Source organism: Melanostigma gelatinosum, assembly GCF_949748355.1.
Source record: "Melanostigma gelatinosum genome assembly, chromosome: 9".
NCBI classification, from domain to species: Eukaryota; Metazoa; Chordata; class Actinopteri; order Perciformes; family Zoarcidae; genus Melanostigma; species Melanostigma gelatinosum.
In genome coordinates this window covers 278,630-291,556 of record NC_136642.1, presented here as the reverse complement: position 1 = coordinate 291,556, position 12,927 = coordinate 278,630, and the positions used below count along the sequence as shown (strand labels likewise).

The following is a 12,927-nucleotide window of genomic DNA, read 5'->3' as shown; positions in this document are numbered from 1 at the left end:
CTAAGTGTGACTCCACACACATTCAGACCAGAAGGCCTCTGAGGGAAGTGACCCAAATACTTAAAAAACATTGAGAGGGAAACCAGAAGTTCTGGTTCTGGTCCAGTTATTAGAGTGGAGACGGTGATGATTCAAAGCTTATTACTTATTATTTATTACTTCTGTGGGATCTTTATGTTGAACATCAATCACACAAGATATGTTTTTACATTAAACCTTTGTCACACAACATGAGAATAATAACTAACAATCGAGCATTAAATATTACAATTCATCACCGTGTCCGTCACCGTGTCCGTCAGATGTAAATGAATGATATTGTTAGCATGTGATAATGACAGTACTTCCTGTGTATCTGCAGGAAGTACGTACCAGCCTTCAATCCTTTAAAAAACGTGCCAATCAGACAAGGCTCCTCCTCCTCTGACCTCCCTGCAGCGGCCTGGAGGCGGCGCCAGCAGCACCTCATACTGTCCTGATCCTGAACTGCTTCATACATGTACTTTCCTCGAGTATTTCCATTTATACTACTTCATGATTATTCTTGTAACTTCTCCCTCACACCAGCAGGTGGTACCAGCAGACAAGCAGAAATAAACACAGTGGTGGAAAATAAAATGTATTTATGTACTATTTGATGTCCTATACTTCTACTGTACTCCTACTGTACATTTCAAAAGGAAATATTGTTACTTTTACTGCAGTATTTCTACTGTCAGATAACTATAGTGCAGTATGAAGTACCTCTGAGATAGAGCTGAGTACAAGTATGAAGCAGAGAAGTAAATACTAGAGAACCTCAAATTTGTACTTAAGTACATTACTTGAGTAAAAGTACACACATATCACCGCTGTAGATATTTATGTAACCAACAGAAACCACCCTGTCAAGTTAAATAGATTAAGAGGTGATCCGTCTGTGCTGGTCTGTGGTGGACGAGAGTTTCTCTCTCAGGAAGCTTCCGAACTGACTGAAATGAGCCACGAGTCAAAGCAATGATGAGAGTCTGACTCTGGTCTGACGCTGGTCTCCTAGGGGGCGTGGTCATGTTGACAGTGGGCGGAGTCAGTGTGAATGAATGCAGCCTGCTGTCTGTTCAGGTTCAGGCTGCACAGACCTTCATTCTGAATCCATCTTTTCACTTCTCACCATGTCGACTTCAGAGAATCTGCTCGAGGTTTCCACCAACAGCAGTGAGAGAAACACCACCGGAGCAAAGGACTGGTCTGAGGTCAGTGTTACACTCTTATTACTTCCATGAGTAAAGAACCTGTTCGTTAAACATAGTATTCTCAACTAATAGTAGTACTCAGATATTTTACTTTGAACCAAAGTATGAGCATCAACCTTTAGAAGTACTCTTTACATCAGTGAGTAACCACTTACAGCCGTGAGAGTATAAAAAGAGGAGTTCAGTGAAGGTTCTGTGAAACACATCAAAGCCTCTTCAACAGAACATGGAGGAGGTCTCACTGTGTTCAGCTGCTGCTGATCATTCAAACGAGTCCGTTAGAGTTTCACCTCGTGTCTCTTCTCTATTTCAACACTTTCACTCTCAAACATCTGCAGCTGCTTCAAACCTGAAACTTCTTATTGTCAACTCTCTGCTGCCACAAATACGAGAGAAAATAGTCCCCAACAAAGTCACGACTCCTCCTGGTTGTTTGATCAAAGCGGCAGATTCCTTCAGTCATGATCTGTAAGAACGAGGTGGCTGTAGGTCGATGAGAAGATCCAGAATTATTTATATTTATTCATAAAGTGTTGCTTTCTGAGCCCTCACTTCCTGTTTGTGTTGTTTGTTTAGTAAACCTTGACTTTCTCACAGTTTCATCTTTTAAAGCTCATTTCTTCAACTTGATGCATCCACTGAGCTCTCTGCATGCTGTAACGTGTGAAACTGATCTGAGGTCTGATCCGTCTGCAGGTGTATGAAGCAGTCCGGTGGATCCAGCTCGTCATGGCTCTGCTCAGGTCAGTGAGTTCATCTTCATCTTCCTGAAGTTCAGATGAAGTATTTTATTATCTTCGGTACATTGAGCTTCATGTTGTGCTTCATCTTGTCACAGCACTCAGACATTAAAGAAGGAAACGTTTGATTAGAGGCTCCTTCTTAAACGATTGAATCGTTTCCAGTGAGTTATGAGGATGAAGACTTGACTCTGGGTCTCTTTCAGTGTTCTGGGTTCAGCCTCCGTCATCGTCTGTGTGAAGTCACAGAGACTCAACCGCACACCGGAGGTCAGAGGTCATTCTTTGTTTGACGTGTTTCTGCTCAGTGACTCTGACTCTCTGATTCTCTGACTTTGAACATGTGACTGATGTTCAGAATCACGTCACAGACATTTGTAGAGCTGTAGCTTGTTTGTGACTCAGTGGAGATTTGAGTTCAGATTCAAAGCAGAAACCTGCTCCACATGAACGGGGTTTTTTCCCCCAGGACTACAAAGAGGCTTTAAACCAGTTTCTGAACATCATCTCACAAAATAAAAAAAATCTGTTTGAACCTGACTTTAGACCTCACATTTGTATTTTTATGTTTGTTTTAGTCTCACTGGTAGAAAATGATTAAAAAAAACAACTGATAATTAGGAAATGCTCAGCTGGAATGTTTAAAGGTTTATAAATAATCTAGATAAAACCTGTAATATCAACATTATGGTATTTTACTTTAAAGAATATAACATATAACAGTAAGTAAGAAGTCAAAACTGTTTGCAGCTGCAGCCTCTGTTCCTGCTCAGTGTGTCCGACCTGCTGCTCGCTGTCTGCTGGCTGATAGGAGCCGCTCTGTTCTCTCAACACTGCAGCAGCCTGAACACTCTCTGCTACCACCTGCACACTGTGGAGCAGGTAAGACTGCACGTTACTGCTCTACATTACACGTTACTGCACTATATTACACTTTACTGCTCTACATTACACTTTACTGCACTACATTACACTTTACTGCACTACATTAAACTTTACTGCTCTACATTACACTTTACTGCACTACATTAAACTTTACTGCTCTACATTACACTTTACTGCTCTACATTACACTTTACTGCTCTACATTACACTTTACTGCACTACATTAAACTTTACTGCTCTACATTACACTTTACTGCTCTACATTACACTTTACTGCACTACGTCACACTTTCCTGCACTACGTCACACTTTATTGCTCTACGTCACACGTTACTGCACTACGTCACACTTTAATGCACTACGTTACACTTTACTGCACTACATTCCACTTTACTGCACGACATTCCACTTTACTGCACGACATTCCACTTTACTGCTCGACATTCCACTTTACTGCACTACATTCCACTTTACTGCACTACATTCCACTTTACTGCACTACATTACACTTTATTGCTCTATATTACACATTACTGCACTACATTACACTTTACTGCTCTACATTACACTTTAAAGCTCTACATTACACTTTACTGGACTACATTACACTGTAATGCTCTACATTACACTTTACTGCACTACATTACACTTTACTGCTCTACATTACACTTTACTGCCCTACATTACACTTTACTGCACTACATTACACTTTACTGCTCTAGATTACACTTTAATGCTCTACATTACACTTTACTGGACTACATTACACTTTAGTGCTCTTCATTACACTTTACTGCTCTACATTACACTTTACTGCACTACATTACACTTTACTGCTCTACATTACACTTTACTTCTCTACATTACACTTTACTGCACTACATTACACTTTACTGCTCTACATTACACTTTAATGCTCTACATTACAGTTTACTGGACTACATTACACTGTAATGCTCTACATTACACTTTACTGCTCTACATTACACTTTACTGCCCTCCATTACACTGTACTGCTCTACATTACACTTTAATGCTCTACGTTACAGTTTACTGGACTACATTACACTTGAATGCTCTACATTACAGTTTACTGGACTACATTACACTGTAATGCTCTACATTACACTTTACTGCCCTCCATTACACTTTACTGCCCTACATTACACTTTACTGCACTACATGACACTTTACTGCCCTACATTACACTTTACTGCACTACATTACACTTTACTGCTCTACATTACACTTTAAAGCTCTACATTACACTTTACTGGACTACATTACACTGTAATGCTCTACATTACACTTTACTGCACTACATTACACTTTACTGCTCTACATTACACTTTACTGCACTACATTACACTTTACTGCCCTACATTACACTTTACTGCACTACATTACACTTTACTGCTCTAGATTACACTTTAATGGTCTACATTACACTTTACTGGACTACATTACACTTTAGTGCTCTTCATTACACTTTACTGCTCTACATTACACTTTACTGCACTACATTACACTTTACTGCTCTACATTACACTTTACTTCTCTACATTACACTTTACTGCACTACATTACACTTTACTGCTCTACATTACACTTTACTGCCCTCCATTACACTTTACTGCTCTACATTACACTTTACTGCTCTACATTACACTTTACTGGACTACATTACACTTTACTGCTCTACATTACACTTTACTGCTCTAGATTACACTTTACTGCACTACATTACACTTTAAAGCTCTACATTACACTTTACTGGACTACATTACACTTTACTGCACTACATTACACTTTAAAGCTCTACATTACACTTTACTGCACTACATTACACTTTACTGCACTACATTACACTTTAATGCTCTACATTACACTTTACTGGACTACATTACACTTTACTGCTCTACATTACACTTTACTGCTCTACATTACACTTTACTGCACTACATTACACTTTACTGCTCTACATTACACTTTAATGCTCTACATTACACTTTACTGCACTACATTACACTGTAATGCTTTACATTACACTTTACTGCCCTCCATTACACTTTACTGCTCTACATTACACTTTAATGCACTACATTACACTTTACTGCACTACATTACACTGTAATGCTCTACATTACACTTTACTTCTCTACATTACACTTTACTGGACTACATTACACTTTACTGCTCTACATTACACTTTACTGCTCTACATTACACTTTACTGCACTACATTACACTTTACTGCACTACATTACACTTTACTGCTCTACATTACACTTTACTGCTCTACATTACACTTTAATGCTCTACATTACAGTTTACTGGACTACATTACACTGTAATGCTCTTCATTACACTTTACTGCCCTACATTACACTTTACTGCTCTACATTACACTTTACTGGACTACATTACACTTTACTGCTCTACATTACACTTTACTGGACTACATTACACTTTACTGCTCTACATTACACTTTACTGCTCTACATTACACTTTACTGCACTACATTACACTTTACTGCACTACATTACACTTTACTGCTCTACATTACACTTTACTGGACTACATTACACTTTAATGCTCTACATTACAGTTTACTGGACTACATTACACTGTAATGCTCTTCATTACACTTTACTGCCCTACATTACACTTTACTGCTCTACATTACACTTTACTGGACTACATTACACTTTACTGCTCTACATTACACTGCTCTATTTTACACCTCACTTTATTTTATGTTGGCAGAAAACATGTGATTAACATTTCAAATTCAAACAACAACTCTTCGTTAGGGTCACGAAAACGTACCTCAAACAAAATGTAAACAAAGAAACAGAAGAGAAAACAAACAGAACAGACGGATGTTTAAAGTTCTACACGAACAATGTTTGAGAACCATTCTGATAATTTCACTGAGAGATTAATGAGTTTATGTTCTAAGTTCTTCTCACTGATATAAAATGCACAGATGAGTCTAAACTGCTCATTTGCAAATACTTAATATTTAATAAAGAAACAGGAAAATGTTCAGGAGTGTTCAGCTTCTAGGACAGCAGGTCAGTGAAGGTTACCTTTTTGATTTTTCACTCGTGATGAAAGATATGATTGGATTTCCTTTTCCTCAAAACAAATAAATATGTTCCCTTAAAAATCTGCCACAATAAGGAAGCATCGTATGACACTTTAAAAATGGAAAGTCTCAACTTCCTCCTGAGAAAAACAGCTGAAATAGAAAATGTTTAATTTAAAGAAGGTTCTTCATCACAAACACTTTCACTGACTTTACTCTTCATTTCACTCAATTTCCTCCAAACAAACAAACAGCAGGTTTACTCACATTCAGCTGTCAATCAGACAGTTCTATGCATTTGAATTTGGTCCCTCCCACCAGCTCAGTGATTGGAGGATGGGTATGTCCGTCTGCCTTCAATATATCTAGTGGTCATCAGAGGAACTGTAACTGAAAGACCAAAGACTTTAATGATCACTGATGTAAATGTAGATACTGAACACAGCGGTGCCGACTAATTAAAATCATGAGAAGCTGATACATAACTAGTGGTGGACAAGTTAACACGTTGTTATCGCGTTAATGCATTCAATAATTAACGCCGACAATTATTTTATCGCACGTTAACGGAGTTTTTTAAATTAATTATTAAGCGGACATTTTTAACACAAAACCCAGGCAGCGAGCGGTGAACAGCTGTGTTTGTGTGGCGTCACTTCCTTCTGCTGCCGCTGCCGCTCTCCGTATCTTAGTATCACGACTAGGGTTGGGTATCGTTTGGGTTTTTTCCGATACCGGTGCTAAAACGGTACTTTTAAAACGATACCGGTGCCTAAACGGTGCCTGAACCGATACTTTTTTCTTCAAATTGAACAATATATTAACTGTTTAAAATATACTATGAATATCAATGAATACAAAACACTTGGCTTCAAACTACAGCTTCAAACTTTTTAACTATGAACAATATGTTCACTGTTAACAGTTTACAGTATACTTAAATAAATATAAATAAATACAAAACACACACACACTCTGTACACACACTACAGCTTCAAACGTCAGCAATTATTTTGCAGAAATATGAGCATATTTTCCTTCTCTGGCAAAATATATATTTAAAGTATATTTAAATATCATCTCTTACACACATGAAGATAAAGTTGTGAACATCTGAATATCTATGATCAGAATCATGTGTTATAACTGCTGCTGTGTAAAGGGAATACTGCTGCTAACAAGAACCTGATGTGTTTAAAGTGTTTAAACCAAATGTTATTGACCTTTAGTTCATATAGCAGCACTTTCAACTATAAATAAAAGTGCACAATACACTACTTTATAATTCATTGTTGAACTTTGCCATAACAATGCGATTAAAAATTGTATTCGTTGCCGAGCACTAATAAGAACATAACTCACAATCACAGATTATACCAACTCACAGAGGAACCCTTTAGAGTCCGCTTGAGACTCACAGAGGAACCCTTTAGAGTCCGCTTGAGACTCACAGAGGAACCCTTTAGAGTCGTTTGAGACTCACAGAGGAACCCTTTAGAGTCCGTTTGAGACTCACAGAGGAACCCTTTAGAGTCCGCTTGAGACTCACAGAGGAACCCTTTAGAGTCCGCTTGAGACTCACAGAGGAACCCTTTAGAGTCCGCTTGAGACTCACAGAGGAACCCTTTAGAGTCCGCTTGAGACTCACAGAGGAACCCTTTAGAGTCGTTTGAGACTCACAGAGGAACCCTTTAGAGTCCGTTTGAGACTCACAGAGGAACCCTTTAGAGTCCGCTTGAGACTCACAGAGGAACCCTTTAGAGTCCGCTTGAGACTCACAGAGGAACCCTTTAGAGTCCGTTTGAGACTCACAGAGGAACCCTTTAGAGTCCATTTGAGACTCACAGAGGAACCCTTAAGAGTCCGTTTGAGACTCACAGAGGAACCCTTTAGAGTCCGTTTGAGACTCAGAGGAACCCTTTAGAGTCCGTTTGAGACTCACAGAGGAACCCTTTAGAGTCCGCTTGAGACTCACAGAGGAACCCTTTAGAGTCCGCTTGAGACTCACAGAGGAACCCTTTAGAGTCCGTTTGAGACTCACAGAGGAACCCTTTAGAGTCCGTTTGAGACTCACAGAGGAACCCTTTAGAGTCCGCTTGAGACTCACAGAGGAACCCTTTAGAGTCCGCTTGAGACTCACAGAGGAACCCTTTAGAGTCCGTTTGAGACTCACAGAGGAACCCTTAAGAGTCCGTTTGAGACTCACAGAGGAACCCTTTAGAGTCCATTTGAGACTCACAGAGGAACCCTTAAGAGTCCGTTTGAGACTCACAGAGGAACCCTTTAGAGTCCGCTTGAGACTCAGAGGAACCCTTTAGAGTCCGCTTGAGACTCACAGAGGAACCCTTTAGAGTCCGCTTGAGACTCACAGAGGAACCCTTTAGAGTCCGTTTGAGACTCACAGAGGAACCCTTAAGAGTCCGTTTGAGACTCACAGAGGAACCCTTTAGAGTCCATTTGAGACTCAGAGGAACCCTTAAGAGTCCGTTTGAGACTCACAGAGGAACCCTTTAGAGTCCGTTTGAGACTCACAGAGGAACCCTTTAGAGTCCGCTTGAGACTCACAGAGGAACCCTTTAGAGTCCGCTTGAGACTCACAGAGGAACCCTTTAGAGTCCATTTGAGACTCACAGAGGAACCCTTAAGAGTCCGTTTGAGACTCACAGAGGAACCCTTTAGAGTCCGTTTGAGACTCACAGAGGAACCCTTTAGAGTCCGCTTGAGACTCACAGAGGAACCCTTTAGAGTCCGCTTGAGACTCACAGAGGAACCCTTTAGAGTCCGTTTGAGACTCACAGAGGAACCCTTAAGAGTCCGTTTGAGACTCACAGAGGAACCCTTTAGAGTCCGTTTGAGACTCACAGAGAAACCCTTTAGAGTCCGTTTGAGACTCAGAGGAACCCTTTAGAGTCCGCTTGAGACTCACAGTTGGAACCCTTTGGAGTCCGCTTGAGACTCACAGAGGAACCCTTTAGAGTCCGTTTGAGACTCAGAGGAACCCTTGAGTCCGTTTGAGACTCACAGAGGAACCCTTTAGAGTCCGTTTGAGACTCACAGCTTCTTCCTCATCCCACGATACACCCGCCCACCAGTATTTGGACCAGTAGCACCAGTAGATGTTCTGGAGTCCTGCTGACAAACAGACTGAAGTGAAAGAGATACTAAAACATTAGCTGACATATTAAAGTACCATTAACATGTCGACCAGTCTAAATTGCTTCTGCTTTGTTCTCTACACATGTTGTATTTAATCGCCTCAACATTTGTCTCAGAGGTCCAGGTCCTGGACTGGTCCTGAACTGGGTCAGTCTTGGAGGAAACAGAGCAGCAGAACCAGGACAGACCTCAGAAACACATTCCTGACCTACATGCATTGTTATGTCTCTTGGCTCCATGTCTTTGTTCAGATTCTCTACATGGCCTCCTTCTTCTACACCCTCAACTATGTGCTGAACCACTACACAGGAATCAGAGACAAGTTCTACAGCTGCATCAACCAAGTCCCACTTCAGGTTAACACATTTCCTTCATGAGCCACAGCGACACCACAAACATCTGATGATCTGATAGAATATTATGACGTATGAAAGGAGTTAACATGATAGCATCACATTAATGCAGCAGTGATAATGATCCAGACACTTCAGATAGAACAGGGTCACATGTTACTGATCAATCAATACTTTAACTTCAATGTTTTAATGTTTCAATGAATGTTTTTAATTGTTTTTAAATCTACTTTTCTTTTGCATTATGTTTTGATGCTTTTATTTGAAGCACTTTGAATTCGCTTGTTGAAATGTGCGACACAAATAAACTTGCCTTGTCTTCAACTACTGATAATACTTACATGCTTTTACTAGTAGTGGAGCATGTCCAGTGTGGTATTCATACTTTTTATACAGTAAAAAGGTACTTCAGAGTACTTATTTAAGATAGTTTTGTTTCCAAAAGGTGAAAATAGATTAAAATGAGGTTGATGATGTTGATGATGATGATGATGATGATGATGATGATGGATGTTTATGCCACAGTGATGTGACTCTAGCTTAAAGGAACAGTTCAACAGTTTGGGAGATTCACCACTTTTCTGAGAACTGGCTGAGAGTCACTCTCACACCAGAGCTCTCAGCCAGTTAGCTTAGCTTAGCATAAACGAGGACAAACAGCTAGCCGGGCTCTGTCCAGCTGATGAGCACGTTAAACCTGGTTAGTTCAATCGTACGATAACCAAACCACAAACACATCACGGCACTAAAAGCAGAGCAACACATTTCATAAAAGGTCAAACTGTTCCTTTATCGCTGACATCGTCAGCTGACTCGTGTCTTTGGAGTGAGATCTGATTCAAGTCTTTGGGGTGAGATGTGATTGAGGTCTTTGGGGTGAGATGTGATTGAGGTCTTTGGGGTGAGATGTGATTGAGGTCTTTGGGGTGAGATTTGATTGAGGTCTTTGGGGTGAGATGTGATTGAGGTCTTTGGGGTGAGATGTGATTGAGGTCTTTGGAGTAAGATTTGATTGAGGTCTTTGGGGTGAGATGTGATTGAGGTCTTTGGGGTGAGATGTGATTGAGGTCTTTGGGGTGAGATGTGATTGAGGTCTTTGGGGTGAGATGTGATTGAGGTCTTTGGGGTGAGATGTGATTGAGGTCTTTGGGGTGAGATGTGATTGAGGTCTTTGGGGTGAGATGTGATTGAGGTCTTTGGAATGAGATGTGATTGAGGTCTTTGGAGTAAGATTTGATTGAGGTCTTTGTCTTTGTCCAGGTTTCCAGCAGAGTGATCACTGCGCTGCTCTCAGGGTGAGTTCATCTCTCAGTATTGCTGCTCTTCATGTTTCCTGAATTAAACTGTTGCGCCTCTGTTCACAGTCTGTTTCCTGTTCTGCTGATGACGCCTGTGTTCATTCAAGGAAACATCAGCCAATGTCAGGCTAACTTCAGCAAGCCCTACAGGTGCGTTGAGACAGGATGAAGGGTGTGATGAAGTATTTACCTGAGCTCACTGTGCTACGGCCCCCACCAGGTGTCTCCTGATGCACACCGGAGTGCTGTACCTCACCTCACAGCACCAGCAGCCAATCACATCCTGCGCCTGGCTGCGCACCTACCGCCTCGCCGTCTTCCTTGCCTCCTTCTTCCTCACCCTCCTCAGCATCACGGTGAGTGGCATCACATGACGCTGACATGACGTTAAACAAACCGAGCTCCGGTTGAACCTCCTTCCTCTCCGGCTCCAGGTGCTCGCAGTGAAAGCTCGTTGTATCTACAGACGGGTCGTGACCTCGAACGGTTATCTAGGCCACCAGCAGCGGGCCTCGTTCCGCGCGATGGACTGGCGGATGCTGCTGTACCCGCTGGTCTTCGTCCTCTGTTGGGGTCCAGGTTTGTCTCCATCTCACATCACCGTGGTAAACCAAAGAGCCGGGTTTTTGACTCTGTCTCCATGTTTGTTTCCTCAGCGGTGAGTCTGGCTCTTCTCTGGCTGGTGAAGCCCTCGGCGGGTCAAGGTGCGACCGGCGTTGCCCTCTACGTATCTCAGGTGAGGACGGGGTCTGGAGCTGGTCCTCAGCCAGTCTGGGGTCTGAACACACCTGTGGACCGATGTCGTTAGGAGTCTCTCTGTAGACGTTTGATTGACTTCTCTAACAGTAAGTGTTGACAGATATGTCATACAGAGGGACCCAGGAGGCCTGTTGTAGACCTGGACCCAACAGGCCTGTTCAGCATCCTTCGTTAAAGTTCTTATCTGTAACTTCAGTGTCAAAAGTCAAGACATATAAACATTTATTTCTGTGTTTATTCACTGTGGGAAGTTTAAGTGCAGAATTAAAACAGCTGCTTAGTCACCAGAGGATTAATAACTTCATAAAAAATGTTTGGGGTTATTTTCCAATTCTACTCAATTATTTGAATTGTGAAATAGACAGACTCTTCATGAGTAAAGGTAGTCAACTGTTGGTTATCGCCATCTTGTTATTAAGGATCCCACTGAGTCAGGACAGCTCATTGGTCCGGACCGGAACAAGTCAGGTGACCAGAACCTCGCCGAGCACGGACACCGGGACAATCACAGCACTTGAATGCCAGACCCGGTGTGTCTTGCCAAGAAGAGCAGTGGGATTCATAATAATACGTCACCATCATGTTTTTTGGAACCAGAAGTGACATCAGAGGGCGGCGCTCAGGTCAACACTGAATAAAACATGTTCAGGACCAAAATGTTACAATTAACTTTGATGAAGTGAAAACACACCATGAAAGAGTTAGTTTTAAAAAGAAAACACGGACACGTGGCGTCGACCCGTCAATCAGCGTGTAGCCCCGCCCTAAAGCATCCCCTGCTTTATGGTCTGTGTGACTCTAAATGGACCATAATGTACTAAATGAACATCATGCTGTATTGAAGAAGACTTGAAACTAGAGATTGAGACATAAACTCATGTTTACAATGTTTACTGAGGTAATAAATCAAGAGAGAAGTAGAGTCATTTTCTATAGACTTCTATACAACCAGAGGAGTCGCCCCCTGCTGGACACTAGAGAGAATGCAGCTTTAAGACATGAAGCTCTGACTTCACTTTAAAGAACCAGAGGTTGATACAAGGAAATACTGGAGAATCCTCAAGCCTCTCAAATCAATTAAAATGATGTAGCCTGTGAGGAGTCAGGGGTCACAATCAGGGGTCAGGTGTTTCTTGGCTATCAAGCCAAATGGTTTGGAACAACAACACAAATGAATGAACTTCAGTCTGTCTTCTGTCCGCAGGCCTTCACCTCGGCCTCTCAGGGTTTCCTCAACTGTCTGGTCTTTGGATGGACTCGTGGACGTCTCCGCCGGGCCGGCAGGAGGGTTTTGTCTCGAGACCGAGACACTCAGACGCCTCTGCTGAGAACACAGAAGAAGACGAGCTACCAGACTCTTCGCACCGGCTGAAAGAGACAGAAGTGACAAACTGAAAGTGAAAGTGAGCGGC

General features: G+C 41.7%; 1 protein-coding gene across 1 annotated transcript; it reads left to right on the top strand.

Annotated features, from left to right (window-relative positions):
* Positions 1 to 1,151: 1,151 nt before the first annotated feature.
* Positions 1,152 to 12,923, top strand: tmem116 (transmembrane protein 116; the record flags this gene model as incomplete). The annotated part of the gene is made up of 11 exons (XM_079276069.1): positions 1,152 to 1,232; positions 1,929 to 1,975; positions 2,179 to 2,242; positions 2,723 to 2,854; positions 9,357 to 9,461; positions 10,719 to 10,753; positions 10,823 to 10,906; positions 10,977 to 11,112; positions 11,191 to 11,335; positions 11,413 to 11,492; positions 12,720 to 12,923. The coding sequence occupies 11 exons, from the start codon at positions 1,152 to 1,154 to the stop codon at positions 12,885 to 12,887; spliced, it is 1,077 nt and encodes a 358-aa protein (XP_079132195.1). The 3' UTR covers positions 12,888 to 12,923.
* Between the last annotated feature and the right edge of the window lie 4 nt (positions 12,924 to 12,927).